General features: G+C 46.5%; 1 protein-coding gene and 1 long non-coding RNA gene across 2 annotated transcripts in view; one reads left to right on the top strand and one right to left on the bottom strand.

Annotated features, from left to right (window-relative positions):
• Positions 1 to 9,952, top strand: part of LOC143975775 (uncharacterized) — an 89,033-nt gene extending 79,081 nt beyond the window's left edge. Inside the window, exon 4 of the long non-coding RNA XR_013272417.1 lies at positions 9,471 to 9,952. This is a non-coding gene — a long non-coding RNA (uncharacterized LOC143975775). The remainder of the gene's footprint in view (positions 1 to 9,470) is intronic.
• Positions 2,265 to 15,772, bottom strand: part of LOC143975774 (retinol dehydrogenase 11-like) — a 43,097-nt gene continuing 29,589 nt past the window's right edge. The window contains exons 4-6 of the mRNA XM_077478304.1: positions 10,918 to 11,109; positions 5,078 to 5,187; positions 2,265 to 3,246 (exon numbers count right to left, since the gene is read on the bottom strand). Coding sequence (XP_077334430.1) covers positions 3,052 to 3,246; positions 5,078 to 5,187; positions 10,918 to 11,109 — 497 coding nt within the window. The 3' untranslated portion in view covers positions 2,265 to 3,051. The remainder of the gene's footprint in view (positions 3,247 to 5,077; positions 5,188 to 10,917; positions 11,110 to 15,772) is intronic.

Below are 15,772 nucleotides of genomic sequence, written 5' to 3'. Positions count from 1 at the left end.
GAGGGAAGACGATGCGTTGGCAGCTGCTTTGCTAGTACCCTGAGCCTGGGTGAGAGAGGATGGGGAGGATGAAGAGGGCTTAGTCATCCACTCGACCAAGTCGTTGGCATGTTGCGGCTCAACATGTCCAGCTGCCGAAAAGAAGGACAAGCGTGTCCCATGGCCACGTGCTGATGATGACGATGCACCGCGTCCTCGACCAGCACTGTTCTCTCTAGACACAGAGCCTGCTTGCCCTCTTTTATCGGCTCGCGCCTGTCTGACTCTCCTTGCTGGCCTTCCAGACATGGAAATGGCCTGAAGGGAGTTGGGAAAACCAGCAATTGGGTAGTGTATATTGTGCTGGAGGCACACACAACACCCACTAACTCCTGCAGATGACAGATGGCTCAATTAGAGAAGAGCTATATAGGTGGATATAATGGTGTATAAATAAATAAATAAATAAAAACATGAATGGGTAAGTGTAAAAATAAAAAGTAAAATAAATAATGAAAAAACAATGAAATGCACAGTGTAAAAATAAAAAAGTAAAATAAATAATTAAAAACATAAATGGGTAAGTGTAAAAATAAAAAGTAAAATAAATAATGAAAAAACAATGAAATGTACAGTGTAAAAATAAAAAAGTAAAATAAATAATTAAAAACATAAATGGGTAAGTGTAAAAATAAAAAGTAAAATAAATAATGAAAAAACAATGAAATTTACAGTGTAAAAATAAAAAAGTAAAATAAATAATGAAAAAACAATTAAATGCACAGTGTAAAAATAAAAAAGTAAAATAAATAAATAAAAACATAAATGGGTAAGTGTAAAAATAAAAAGTAAAATAAATAATGAAAAAACAATGAAATGCACAGTGTAAAAATAAAAAAGTAAAATAAATAATGAAAAAACAATTAAATGCACAGTGTAAAAATAAAAAAGTAAAATAAATAAATAAAAACATAAATGGGTAAGTGTAAAAATAAAAAGTAAAATAAATAATGAAAAAACAATGAAATGCACAGTGTAAAAATAAAAAAAGTAAAATAAATAAATAAAAACATAAATGGGTAAGTGTAAAAATAAAAAGTAAAATAAATAATGAAAAAACAATGAAATGCACAGTGTAAAAATAAAAAAAGTAAAATAAATAAATAAAAACATAAATGGGTAAGTGTAAAAATAAAAAGTAAAATAAATAATGAAAAAACAATGAAATGTACAGTGTAAAAATAAAAAAGTAAAATAAATTTAAAAAAGAAATGGAAGGGACAAAAATAAAAAATAAACAGTAAAATAAACAAGAAGAAAAAATGTAAATCATCCCTCCATGGAGAAGTGAACACATACGTAAGTCCTGCACACACATGTAAACTGTGCTCGTGCCACACACACATATAAGGTATAGATAATTCTAGCGTAGACCTCCTCTAACTCGGTAAACTGTTAAGGCGTTTAAAATGTTACCTATGGAGATTTTAAGTTCCGTGGTTTGTCCCATTCTGCGACTTTGTGCAATTTTAAAGCATGACATGTTAAAAATCTATTTACTTGCCTTAACGTCATCTTTTATATTTTACCAAAAAACTGGGTATATAGTGTGGGTTTTTTTTTATAATTCATGAAAGTATTTTTTTTTTTCAAAATAAAAGTGTATGAAAAATCACTACACAAATACTGTGCGGCATTACAAAAAATGCAACAATCGCCATTGTATTCCTTAGGGTCTCTTCTAAAAAAAAAACGTAAACTTTTTTTAAAAAAAGCGTGTAATGTTTGGGGGTTCTAAGTAATATTTGAGCAAAAAAATAAATAAAAAATGATTTAAGTAAAAAGTTATAGAGTCTACAAACTATAGGATATATATCTGAAAATTGATCAATCCCGATGTAACATCGGTCAATCTCATTTTCTTGAGGTCTGAAAAGGCCAGGATAGTACAAATATCCCCCCAAATTACCCCTTTTTTGGAAAGTAGACAGTCCGAGGTATTTAGTAAGAGGCATATGTTTAATTTTTTTTTGTCATAATTTTTGGAAAAAATTAAAAAATTAATAATTCACAATTTTTTTTTTTACATACTGTTATCAGTATAGTACAACTTCATTATATGACTGGTTTGGCGGTGATCAGGGACACTGACCGGTGACAGTATGAAAAAAAAATGTGATTAATGTTTTTCAATTTTTTTTATTTTTTTATTTATTTATTAATTTTTATTATTTTTTATTATTTATTTTTTTTTTTTAACACACAGTGCTTAGAGCAATATAACATTACCATAGTAACACTGTACTGCTGTGGAGAAGTGATCAGGATTTTTTTTTGTACATTATGATTGCTTATAGCAGTGCATTTTACTGAAGGATACTGATTCATTCAGTCTGTTTTTTTTTGTGATTAACTGTGATTGGTTACAGCTGATCACATGGTACAGATGGGCTGGGATTGCCCCGGGGCTGTACCATGTGGGTGTGATCTGAGAGGACGTCCACCCGGATCCACAAAGGGGCCCGCCCAGCCGCCATCTTGTTGTAGGCCCGGACAGGAAGTGGTTAAAAGTAGTGAATGTGTGCTCATGGGGAGACCCATATCTAGTTACATATAAGCTCCTCCTTCCATGCAGCTCTCACAAACACCAGATTGGTCCAGAAAAAGAAAGGTTTCTCTTAATGTAGCAAATTTATCGCAGTCTGCTTCCTGAAGACGTCATTGTGATGAAACGCGTATAGGCGGAGCTAACAAAAGCTTAATTTGCTGTTTTCTGAGTAATATGAATGTCTCCTGTGATTGTCAGCGCCATCTAGTGGCCACAGTGCATTTTTTTTCCTTATTGAGGTATTTAAAAAGAAATACTCTATTATGGCCACTAGATGGGACCTATGATCATAGTAATGGTTGAGGTCAGACAGGTCCTCATGTAACAAGTAAGGAGGACAGAGGAGTATTCCTGGTGAATGGGGGCGGGGGGGTGTATGCAGACCTCGGGGGGTCACAGTAACCCTCAGCTTTAGCCCTGAGTTATGACTTTTCCAGATACGAGATTGCTTGTGTCGGTCGCCATCATTGTCCAGGTCCACCAATCCGGTTGGTTGCAGCCTCACTCGCCTCCCACAGCTTCTTGTTGACAGCCGGATCCCGAGCCTTCTCCGAGGGAAGTTCAATCACACAGTCGCTGTCCACATACTGCCCATTCAGACCTTCGGCCTCCTCCGACACTGCACAGAATATGGTGCTGGCCGCCCCCTCCTCCGCTGACTACCATGGGGGGGAGAAAAAGGAGAGTGAGTGGGGACATTATAGATCAGGATGAGACGGGACGGAGAACGGTGGGGGTGAGACGGGACGGGGAACGGAGGAGGTGAGATGGGACGGGGAATGGAGGAGGTGAGACGGAACGGGGAATGGAGGAGGTGGGACGGGGAATGGAGGAGGGGAGACGGGACGGAGAATGGAGGGGGTGAGACGAGATGGAGAATGGAGGAGGTGAGATGGGACGGGGAATGGAGGAGGTGAGACGGGACGGGGAATGGAGGAGGTGAGATGGGACGGGAATGGAGAGATTAGACGGAATGGGGAATGGAGGAGGCGAGATGGGACAGGGAATGGAGGAGGTGAGACGGGATGGGGAATGGAGGAGGTGAGACGGGACGGGGAGCGGATGAGGTGAGACAGGATGGGACTGGAGGAGGTGAGACGGGACGGGAATGGAGGAGGTGAGACGGGACGGGAATGGAGGAGGTGAGACGGGACGGGGAATGGAGGAGGTGAGACGGGACGGGGAACGGATGAGGTGAGATGGGACAGGAATGGAGGAGGTGAGACGGAACGGGGAATGGAGGAGGTGAGACGGGACGGGGAATGGAGGAGGTGAGACGGGACGGGGAATGGAGGGGGTGAGATGGGACGGGGAATGGAGGAGGTGAGACGGGACGGGGAATGGAGGGGGTGAGATGGGACGGGGAATGGAGGAGGTGAGACGGGACGGGGAATGGAGGGGGTGAGACGGGACGGGGAATGGAGGGGGTGAGATGGGACGGGGAATGGAGGGGGTGAGACGGGACGGGGAATGGAGGAGGTGAGACGGGACGGGGAATGGAGGAGGTGAGACGGGATGGGGAACGGATGAGGTGAGATGGGACGGAGAATGGAGGGGGTGAGACGAGACGGAGAATGGAGGAGGTGAGACGGGATGGGGAACGGATGAGGTGAGATGGGACGGGGAATGGAGGAGGTGAGACGGGACGGGGAATGGAGGAGGTGAGACGGGACGGGGAATGGAGGAGGTGAGACGGGACGGGGAACGGATGAGGTGAGATGGGACAGGAATGGAGGAGGTGAGACGGAACGGGGAATGGAGGAAGTGAGATGGCAAAGGGAACGGAGGGGGTGAGATGAGACGGGGAATGAAGGAGGTGAGATGGGACGGGGAATGGAGGAGGTGAGATGGGACGGGGAATGGAGGAGGTGAGACAGGATGGGGAATGGAGGAGGTGAGACGGGACGGGAATGGAGGAGGTGAGATGGGACGGGGAATGGAGGAGGTGAGACAGGATGGGGAATGGAGGAGGTGAGATGGGACGGGGAATGGAGGAGGTGAGATGGGACGGGGAATGGAGGAGGTGAGACGGGACGGGGAATGGAGGAGGTGAGACGGGACGGGGAATGGAGAGATTAGACGGAATGGGGAATGGGGGAGGTGAGATAGGACGGGAATGGAGGAGGTCAGATGGGACGGGAATGGAGGAGGTGAGATGAGACGGGAATGGAGGAGGTGAGATGAGACGGGAATGGAGGAGGTGAGACTTGACGGGAATGGAGGAGGTGAGATGGGACGGGGAATGGAGGAGGTGAGACTTGACGGGAATGGAGGAGGTGAGATGGGACGGGGAATGGAGGAGGTGAGACTTGACGGGAATGGAGGAGGTGAGATGGGACGGGAATGGAGGAGGTGAGACGGGATGGGGAATGGAGGAGGTGAGATGGGACGGGAATGGAGGAGGTGAGATGGGACGGGAATGGAGGAGGTGAGACGGGACGGGGAACAGAGGGGGTGAGAAGGGACAGGGAAATGAGAGACTCCACCAACCTTGAAGAAGAAGATTCCGATGACGTTGAAGACGACTCGGTATAACAGGTTGTAGTAGCGCATGGCCTCCGTCATCACAATGCCGGGACTAACGCTGGTCACCGTCACACCTGAATTCATATCACATCGTCATTTATAATTATTAACATTTTGTATAAATATTGAATATTCTCTAAATTGCTTTCTCCATATTTGTGCCGCGGGGGTGACTATACAGCTACATTTATTTGATAATTCCCTCTAGCGTTCTCTAGAATTGTTACATTGTATCTAAAAATAAGTATTCTTTATGCCCCCAACTCCATCTAGTGGCCATAATGTAGTATTTTTTGACCACTCACAATAAAAGAATACTTCTTATTGCCCAGTTCACACAGAACCAATGTACATGTGGCGTCTCTGGATAAATAATCGGAGTTCCCGGCTATGAGACACACATACATATCAATGTACAGAGTGGCCCCACCTGCAGGCAGCCCCACCCTCCTTTAGGCTGATGGCACACATTCCTGTTACAGTGAGCATTCGCCACAATCAGGATCGCTAAAGAAGGCGGTAAACACGCCAGGTCACTCATTCATCAGCAAGAGAGCGACGCCTTGCTCCTCCTGACCCACATACAAGCCGGTAAACGGTTTACTGCCCCTGTGCACCCTCCAAATGTTTCACAAGTGTGACATCAGCCTTAAAGATACAGTAACATGCCGGAACAGGCCAAAGTTGCTCAAGGTCACCTAAGAATCCCAGTGTGTGTCCACTCAAGGTCACTGAAAGCCAAGGTCACTCAAGACCCCAGTAAGTGTGTCCATTCAAGGTCGTTGAAGGTCATGGTCACTTAAGAACCCTGAAGACCCCTTGTGTATGTCCATTCAAGGTCCTTGAAGGCCAAGGTTGCATAAGGTCATTGACAACCCCCAGTGCGTGTCCATTTAAGGTTGTTGAAGGTCAGGGTCACTAAAGACCCACAGCAGTGTGTATCCATTCAAGGTCACTAAAATTCAAGATCGCTTAAGGTCCCCGAAGACCCTCAATGTTTGTCCACTCAAAATCATTGAAGGTCAAGGTCACTGTAGCCTCCCCAGTGTACCCCCTTATATCAGAGTGTCCCCATCAGCACCCGCTTCACATCAGAGTGTCCCCCTTACATCATTGTCCCCATCAGCACCCCCTTACATCAGAGTGTCCCCATCAGCACCCCCTTCACATCAGAGTGTCCCCCTTACATCATTGTCCCCATCAGCAGCCCCCTTTCACATCAGAGTGTCCCCATCAGCAGCCCCCTTTCACATTAGAGTGTCCCCATCAGCAGCTCCTTTTCACGTCAGAGTGTCCCCATCAGCAGCTCCCTTTCACATCAGAGTGTCCCCATCAGCAGCCCCCTTTCACATTAGAGTGTCCCCATCAGCAGCTCCTTTTCACGTCAGAGTGTCCCCATCAGCAGCCCCCTTTCACATCAGAGTGTCCCCATCAGCAGCCCCCTTTCACATCAGAGTGTCCCCATCAGCAGCCCCCTTTCACATCAGAGTGTCCCCATCAGCAGCCCCCTTTCACATCAGAGTGTCCCCATCAGCAGCCCCCTTTCACATCAGAGTGTCCCCATCAGCAGCCCCTTACACATCAGAGTGTCCCCATCAGCAGCCCCTTACACATCAGAGTGTCCCCATCAGCAGCCCCTTCCATCAGAATGTCCCCATCAGCACCCCCTTACATCAAAGTGTCCCCATCAGCACCCCCTACATCAGAGTGGCCCAATTAGCACCCCCTTACATCAGAGTGTCCCCCCTCTCCTCCCCCTCTCACGTGTACTCACAGTTCTGAAGGCAGCTTCTCGTTCCTCTCCCCAGTCATGTGATAAGTGATAAGGGGAGAGAGGAAGTAAAGTCTGCCAGCTGTCTATCTCCCCCTGCAGGCTGGAGGGAGCAGAAAGCCTAATCCTCTCTCCAGCAAGTGTCGGCAGCTGCTCCTTGGTGACAGAAGTGAAATCACGATCACTCCTATCAGTGAGGAGCGGCTACAGGACTACGCCTGACTGGCCCACTGAGCTATCAGCCCACCGGGAAACTCCCTGTAGTCCCGATGGCCAGTACATGCCTGCGTTTCATTGTTCCAGGCTTAAATGAAGCACACGAGAACACAAGAATCTTTTGGAATCAAGGGGATAAAGCACCAGCAACAAGTCAAAGGCCACCCTAATTGCCGAGTTGATGGAGAGTGACCAGGCCAGTAACCGAAGCAGAGAGCCAACTATGAAAGGGTCCAGGGTGTCTGAACTCCAGCAAGAGATTCAGGGGTGTCTGGCGCTATACAGCACCACTCCCCCCCAAGAGGTGATCACCCAGATAATTGCAGACACGACCCGTCTGAAAATGCTTGAGGTTCAGAAGGAGACCGGGGGCACTGCAGCTGCAGACCGGGTAGCTGCAACAAACTTCCCCATGTGGCGTTCCAACCCTTCCAGGATGGGGTGGAGAAAATCGACCGGTACCTACATGTCTTGGAGACCCAGTGCAGCCTCCAGGGAATCGATGAAGCTGACTGGGTCACCATCCTAATCAGCAAGCTGTCTGGTCAAGCCCTGGATGCTTTTGAAGCCATAGCTGCAGAAGACAAAATAAAAGACTGCAAGCGAGTCAAAGAGCGGCTTCTGGCAAGATACGCAATCACCCCCGAAGCTCACTGGGTCAAATTTTGCAGCCTATGGTGGGTCAGCCCTACATGGAATAGGCTTATCAGATGTCCCGATTGGTAGATGCATGGTTCTCCAGCTGTCAGGTGACTACCTCAGCGGATACTGCCCAACTGGTCCTCCTGGAACAGTTTTATGAACAATCCTCTATTAAATTGCAGGAGTGGGCCCAAGACTGAAAGCCCTTGACAGTAGACAAAGCAGCGGTACTAGCTGACCGGTATATGGATTCCCAGAGATCCCACCGACCGGAGCCTCGCAGCTTCTCCACACCCCTAGAGGGCCACTAGGTCTACTGAAAGCCCATTGGAAAGGAGGTGTGGGGGCTGACGAGACCTCTGTGGTAGGGTACATACTAACGCATTTAGGAACTGGCTGAAGGAACTCACAGACACTGTGTGAGAGAAACTTCAGAAAGCACAGGGGCGGCAGAAGCGGTGGTACTATCGTACCGCTCGAAATCGCACCTTAGCTGTAGGGCAGACAATTCTTGCCCTCAAGCCTACCAAGTCGGACATATTACAGGCTGCTTGGCAGGGACCGTCTAAGGTAGTGCAACAAATATCTGACACTACCTACCTGGTAGCTAACTGCTCAAATGAAAGAGTCCGCCATATGTGCTCAAGACGGTTGAGATTTTGAGAACCTTCCCCTGCCAGAGCTACCGACGAGAGATAGGAACAGAGCAGGTCTAGAGGCAGTGAACTTAGAATGGCAGCTAGGGCCAGAGCAGCAGGACCAGGCCAGGCTAGTCCTTAGGCAGTGTCAGGACATGTTTTACACCAAGCCTGGGTACACTACTATGACAGGGCACAGATTGGAGACCCCGATGACAGACACCTATCTAGCAGGCGGCTTACTCGAGTCAGTGAGAGAAGGCATGCGGAAGGAGATTAGGGAGATGCCCTTTTTAAAAGCCATTGAGACCTTCAACAGCCCCTGGACTTCCCCAGTAGTGATAGTCCCAAAGCGGGATGGTACTACACGATTCTGTGTAGATTACCGCTGACTAAATGACTGCACAATGACTGACGCATACCCCATGCCCCAGGCTGATGATCTGTAAGACTGCATCACCCGAGATATGTTCTTAACTACCCTTGACCTATGCAAAGGGTACTGGCAGATTTCTCTGGACCCGGAAACTATTCCGAAGTCAGCATTCATCGGGTTGGACTAGTATAAGGTCGTGCTGCTTGAGATGTAGAATGCTCTGGCAATGTTCCAGAGGATGGTAGGATTGACTGTCCATTGCCTCCAGGATTATGCCTGTGCATACCTGGATGACATTGCGATCTACAGCAATATCTTGGAGGAACATCTACTCCACCTAGGTACCATGTTAGACTGCATCAGGGCAGAGGGACTAACATTAAAGCCAGAAAAATGCAGCATAGGGATGTCTGTGGTTCAGTACCGCAGACATCGGGTGGGCCATGGGCAACAGTGTCCAGAACCAGTAGTAGAGGTCATTGCCAACTGGCTCACCCCCCAGATGAAAACCCAGATCTTGATATTCCTAGGCACTGCTGGGTACTATAGGAGGTTTGTCCCTGACTATAGCACATAGCTATAAACCCCTGACTGACCTGTCCAGAAAGAATCTCCCCCGTCAGGTCCTGTGGTCCTCGGAGTGTGAAAATGCTTTAATTTCTGCCCCAGTTTTGGCTGCTCCTGACCCAAACAAATGTTTTTGTATCCATACAGATGCTTCTATCTTCAGGTTGGGAGCAGTGCTAAGCCAAGTTGGAGCCGATGGCAGTGAGCACCCTGTTGCCTACTCTGTTGGAAAAAGAATGTTTGGCGCTGGTGTGGGCCCCGGAAAAACTTCAGCCATATGATCCTTCCTGTTGCTCACTGACCACAACCATTTGATCTGATTTAATCAAGTCTCCGGGGACAATGGACGCTTATTGAAGTGGAGTCTTGCCCTGCAGCCCTACAACTTTACTGTGCAGTACAGGGCACAATGACAAAATGGCAATGCAGATGGACTTTCCCGGCAACCTGACCATTGATCGTAGTATAGCTCCTGGACATACCCAAGCTAAGGTGAACTGTCTGAGGTGGCCACTGTCTATAATAATAGGATTAGCTCTACTGTCTGAGGTGGCCATTGTCTATGATACTGGGAGTAGCTATTGTCTGCTGGGTTTCTGTGTAAATTCAGTGTGTTTCTCTAATAAAGATGTTCTTCTAGTTTGCTCCAAAAACATTGTTGCCTATTTTTTTTGGGTAACTATAGCTATATGCATTGGCCTCACGTTCCAGAGCTTGGGAAGCAGCTTCTTGGTGGCAATACCCAGTCAGGGTGTTTGGAATCTGTCGAAGTGTCCACTCAAGACGGTCCTGGTCGCTTAAGGTCCCTGAAGACCCCCAATGTGTGTCCACTCAAGATCGCTGAAGGCCCAGGTCATGTAAGGATCCTGAAGACCCCAAGTCTATATCCATTTAAGGTAGCTGAATGTCAATGTCAATGAAGACCCCCAGTGTGTGTCCATTAAAGGTAGCTGAAGGTCATGGTGGCTGAAGACCCCAGTGTGTGTCCATTCAAGATTGCTAAAATTCAAGTCAAGGTTGCTCAAGGTCCCTGAAGACCCAGAGTGTGTGCCCATACAAAGTAGCTGAAGGTCCAGGTCACTAAAGATCCCCTATGTGTGTCCACTCAAGATTGCTCAAGGTCTAGGTCACTGAAGGCCCCCAGTGTGTGTCTATTTAAGTTCATTGAACGTCAAGGCCGCTTAAGGTCCCTGAAGACCCACAATGTGTGTCCACTCAAGATCGCTGAAGGCCCAGGTCACTTAAGGATCCTGAAGACCCCAAGTCTATATCCATTCAAGGTAGCTGAATGTCAAGGTCACTGAAGACCCCCAGTATGTGTCTACTCAAGGTTGCTAAAGGTCAAGGTTCCTTAAGGTCCCTGAAGACCCCCAGTGTATGTCCATTCAAGGTTGCTGAAGGTATAGGCCACTCTGAAGCCTCGGAACTCTCTGAAGCCCCCTAGTTTTGTTTGTATCAATTCTATTTCAATCAATTTTTTTTACAGTTTAGTGTCCTAACATTTAGCAGTCAAACCAGTGACCTGGAAAGTAATTATTTATTTATCAGTGCCCCCTCGTGGTCACCAGCCTGGTCCATGGGGGGCGTCACTCACCAGTGGTCTTCAGCCTCTCAGCCAGCTCTCTGGCACAGATGACGTTCATGAGTTTGGTGCAGTTGTAGGCTTCGTAAATTTTCTGTTTCTCCATATTCTTCCCATACAGGTTGCTGGTGTCTATATAGCCCTGGTTATGCTTGAAGGAAGCCAGGAAGACGATGCGGCTGGGTGCTGAACGTTTCATGAGATCTGCAGGGGAGGCAGAAGATGAACAGTTAGAGTCTATGAACATCACGGCCCTGAACTCTCATCACTAATTGTCCCAAAAATATCCTATATGTATCGAGAGGCTAGATCACTTAAAGGGTAACTCCACTTTGGTGGGAAAAAAATTAAAATAGTGTAAAATATTGCTACATTGTCATTAAATGTTATTATAAATGACCTTTCCTTTTCAATCTGTAATTTTCTCTAAAATGTAATACAATATGGCAACCTAGAAGGGTTTTCTGTGCACAGATGGTGCACGGACCGCCCCCCAGATATACAACATTTCCTGCTTGTTTGATTGGCTCACTGATTTTCCCACTAAGATACAAGTCAGATGGGGGCACGTGCTCGGCCCGATGCAGGACGGCTCCACCGGTCACGGAGGAACAAACACTGTCCGCAGGGCCATAAGATAAAACAGACACCCGAAACACATCAGCACCCCTGCAGGATACCTCCGTGTGTGCCTTCAAGCAAAAAAAAGGAGCCCTGTCTCCAGCCACAGCACTCTTTAACCAACGATTTGCTCCGCAACAAAGACAAGTACAGGATGTCTCAAGATGGCGCTCAATCTTCCCCTACAGCCTCGTGTGCCTCTCTGATGAAAGTTCCTGCTCAACAAGAAAGTGAGTACCCTGCACAGCTTTCTAAAGCAGATCTGGACACTAGCCTGGCAGCTATTTATGACAGGCTGGCAGAAAAGATCCATCCTGAGCTGCAGAAAACCACCAGCACAATGAAGCAGGAGATAGCTTCCCTGGGAGGGCGCACAGACATTTTAGAAACAAAGCACGACAAGTTGTCTTCAGCCCATAATGACCTGAGAAAGGATTTTGAGCTTTTAGCTGAGAATTATTCTTATCTCTAAACACAAGTTGAGGATTTGGAAAATAGAAAGCGCAGGAACAATTTGAGAATCCGTGGGATTCCAGAATCAGTTACAGAATTGATGCCCGCCATCTCCAAACTATTCCGATCACTCCTTCCCGACAACCCACCAAATTCCTTCATAAGTGACAGGATTCAGAGGAGCTCTGCACCCCAAACCACCACCAGATAAACCCCCACAGGACATTATCTTATGTATGAAGGAGAACATCCTAGGGCAGTGATGGCGAACCTTGGCACTCCAGGTGTTTTGGAACTACATTTCCCATGATGCTCCTGCACTCTTCAATGTAGTTGAGCATCATGGGAAATGTAGTTCCAAAACATCTGGGGTGCCAAGGTTCACCATCACTGTCCTAGGGGGTTCCAGAAATTCACACACCATGGAATTGAATGGAACAAAGATTCAAATATTTCCAGACATCTCACAGGCCACACTTGAAAGAAGACGCAAGATGAAGGAAATAACAACAATCCTACAGTCTGCTCATATCAGATATAGATGGGGATTCCCGTTTAGACTAATGCCCTGTACACACGATTGGACATTCCGACAACAAAATCCCATAGTTTTTTTTTCCAGGCGGATGTTGGCTCAAACTTGTCTTGCATACACACGGTCACACAAAGTTGGTCGGAAATTCCGAACGTCAAGAACGTGGTGACGTACAACACATACGACGAGCCGAGAAAAATGAAGTTGAATAGCCAGTGCGGCTCTTCTGCTTGATTCCGAGCATGCGTGGAACTTTGTGTGTTGGAATTGTGTACACACGATCGCAATTTCTGACAACGGATTTTGTTGTCAGAAAATTTGAGAACCGGGGCATACTGCCCCGTACACACGGTCGGGCATTCCGACGACAAAATCCGACTTTCAGCTACTTTGTATGAGCACACACTGAGGGTCTTCAGGGACCTTGAGCAACCTTGACTGGACACACACTGGGGGTCTTCAGGGACCTTGAGCAACCTTGACTGGACGCACACTGGGGGTCTTCAGGGACCTTGAGCAACCTTGACTGGACACACACTGGGGGTCTTCAGGGATCTTGAGCAACCTTGACTGGACACACACTGGGGGTCTTCAGGGACCTTGAGCAACCTTGACTGGACACACACTGAGGGTCTTCAGGGACCTTGAGCAACCTTGACTGGACGCACACTGGGGGTCTTCAGGGACCTTGAGCAACCTTGACTGGACACACACTGAGGGTCTTCAGGGACCTTGAGCAACCATGACTGGACACACACTGGGGGTCTTCAGGGACCTTGAGCAACCTTGACTGGACACACACTGAGGGTCTTCAGAGATCTTAAGTGGCCTGGAATTTCCGACAGATTTTGGCCCAAACTTGTCTTGCAAACACACGGTCGCACAAAGTTGTCGGGGAAAATCCGATCGTTCAGAACACGGTGAGGTAAAACACGTAGGACGGGACTATAAAAGGAGGCCAGTAGCCAATAGCTTTTTGTCTCGTAAACTTATTCTGAGCATGCGTGGCACGTTGTGCGTCGGAATTGTCTACACACGATCGGAATTTAAACGATCGGATTTTGTTGTTGGAAAATTTTAGCTCAAGATCTCAAACTTTGTGTGTCGGAAATTCCGACGGAAAAGTCACACGCGATCGGAAATTTCCGACAGCGCGATCCGATCGCACAAAGTCCGACACAGTTCCAAACAATGGTGCCACGTATACAGTCATGAATGTCGCAGAAGGTAAAAAGAGAGCTACTGATTAAACTAGGATTGCTGGAGCCAGAAGCAAATCCGAGACCGCCATCTACACCACACTCATCGCCCATCCAAAAAACGCATTATTTTTTTACTTTTTGCTATAATAAATATCCCCCAAAAATATATATAAAAAAACATTTTTTTTCCTCAGTTTAGGCCGATATGTATTCTTCTACATATTTTTTGTAAAAAAAAAAAACAAAAAAAAGAAACCGCAATAAGCATTTATTGATTGGTTTGCGCAAAAGTTATCGCATCTACAAAATAGGGGATAGTTTTATGGCATTTTTATTAATCATTTTTATTTTTACTAGTAATGGCGGCGATCAGCGATTTTTATCGTGGCTGCGACATTATGGCGGAGTGAGTTATGGACCATTTAGTCCAAGTGATTTTGTCTTTCAGTCAAACTGTTTTTTTTTTTTTTCAGCTTGACCCCTTTATATTTTGTTTTCTATATCTAAAACGTTACGTAACGTTACGCCAGAAGATCTGATATAGTTATGTTTCGGTTATTTTTATAACGGTTAATGTTTCTCAAGTCTCACACAAGCAGAGAAATAATCTATCTTTACAAGTTGGTGTGCAGATACCGGTTTTACAAAACTTTCATATACTTTGGTCATATAATGGTATCACACCTACAGTATCTCACAAAAGTAAGTACACCCTCACATTTTTTTTTGTAAATCTTTTCTTCTCTCTTTTCATGTGACAACACTGAAGAAATGACCCTTGTCTACAATGTAAAGTAGTGAGTGTACAGCTTGTATAACAGTGTAAATTTCCTGTCCCCTCAAAATAACTCAACACACAGCCATTAATGTCTAAACCGCTGGCAGCAAAAGTCAGTACACCCCCTAAGTGAAAATGTCCAAATTGGGCCCAATTAGCCATTTTCCCTCCCCTCGGTGTCATGTGACTCGTTAGTGTTACAAGGTCTCAGGTGTGAATGGGGAGCAGGTGTGTTAAATTTGGTGTTATCGCTCTCACTCTCTCATACTGGTCACTGAAAGTACAACATGGCACCTCATGGCAAAGAACTCTCTGAGGATCTGAAAAAAAAGAATTGTTGCTCTACATAAAGATGGCCTAGTCTATAAGAAGATTGCCAAGACCCTGAAACTGATCTGCAGCACGGTGGCCAAGACCATACAGCGGTATAACAGGACAGGTTCCCCTCAGAACAGGCCTCGCCATGGTCCACCAGAGAATTTGAGGTCACGTGATCAGCGTCATATCCAGAGGTTGTCTTTGGGAAATAGATGTATGAGTGCTGCCAGCATTGCTGCAGAGGTTGTAGGGGGGGGGGGGGGGTCAGCCTGTCAGTGCTCAGACCATACGCTGCACACTGATGAAAGTTCCTGCTCAACAAGAAAGTGAGTACCCTGCACAGCTTTCTAAAGCAGATCTGGACACTAGCCTGGCAGCTATTTATGACAGGCTGGCAGAAAAGATCCATCCTGAGCTGCAGAAAACCACCAGCACAATGAAGCAGGAGATAGCTTCCCTGGGAGGGCGCACAGACATTTTAGAAACAAAGCACGACGAGTTGTCTTCAGCCCATAATGACCTGAGAAAGGATTTTGAGCTTTTAGCTGAGAATTATTCTTATCTCTAAACACAAGTTGAGGATTTGGAAAATAGAAAGCGCAGGAACAATTTGAGAATCCGTGGGATTCCAGAATCAGTTACAGAATTGATGCCTGCCATCTCCAAACTATTCCGATCACTCCTTCCCGACAACCCACCAAATTCCTTCATAAGTGACAGGATTCAGAGGAGCTCTGCACCCCAAACCACCACCAGATAAACCCCCACAGGACATTATCTTATGTATGAAGGAGAACATCCTAGGGCAGTGATGGCGAACCTTGGCACTCCAGGTGTTTTGGAACTACATTTCCCATAATGCTCCTGCACTCTTCAATGTAGTTGAGCATCATGGGAAATGTAGTTCCAAAACATCTGGGGTGCCAAGGTTCACCATCACTGTCCTAGGGGGTTCCAGAA

The sequence above is a fragment of the Lithobates pipiens genome, unplaced genomic scaffold (assembly GCF_037356315.1).
Source record: "Lithobates pipiens isolate NorthernLeopardFrog02 unplaced genomic scaffold, aLitPip1_a1.2 Scaffold_13, whole genome shotgun sequence".
NCBI lineage: Eukaryota > Metazoa > Chordata > Amphibia > Anura > Ranidae > Lithobates > Lithobates pipiens.
This window is presented reverse-complemented; position numbering and strand designations above follow the sequence as displayed.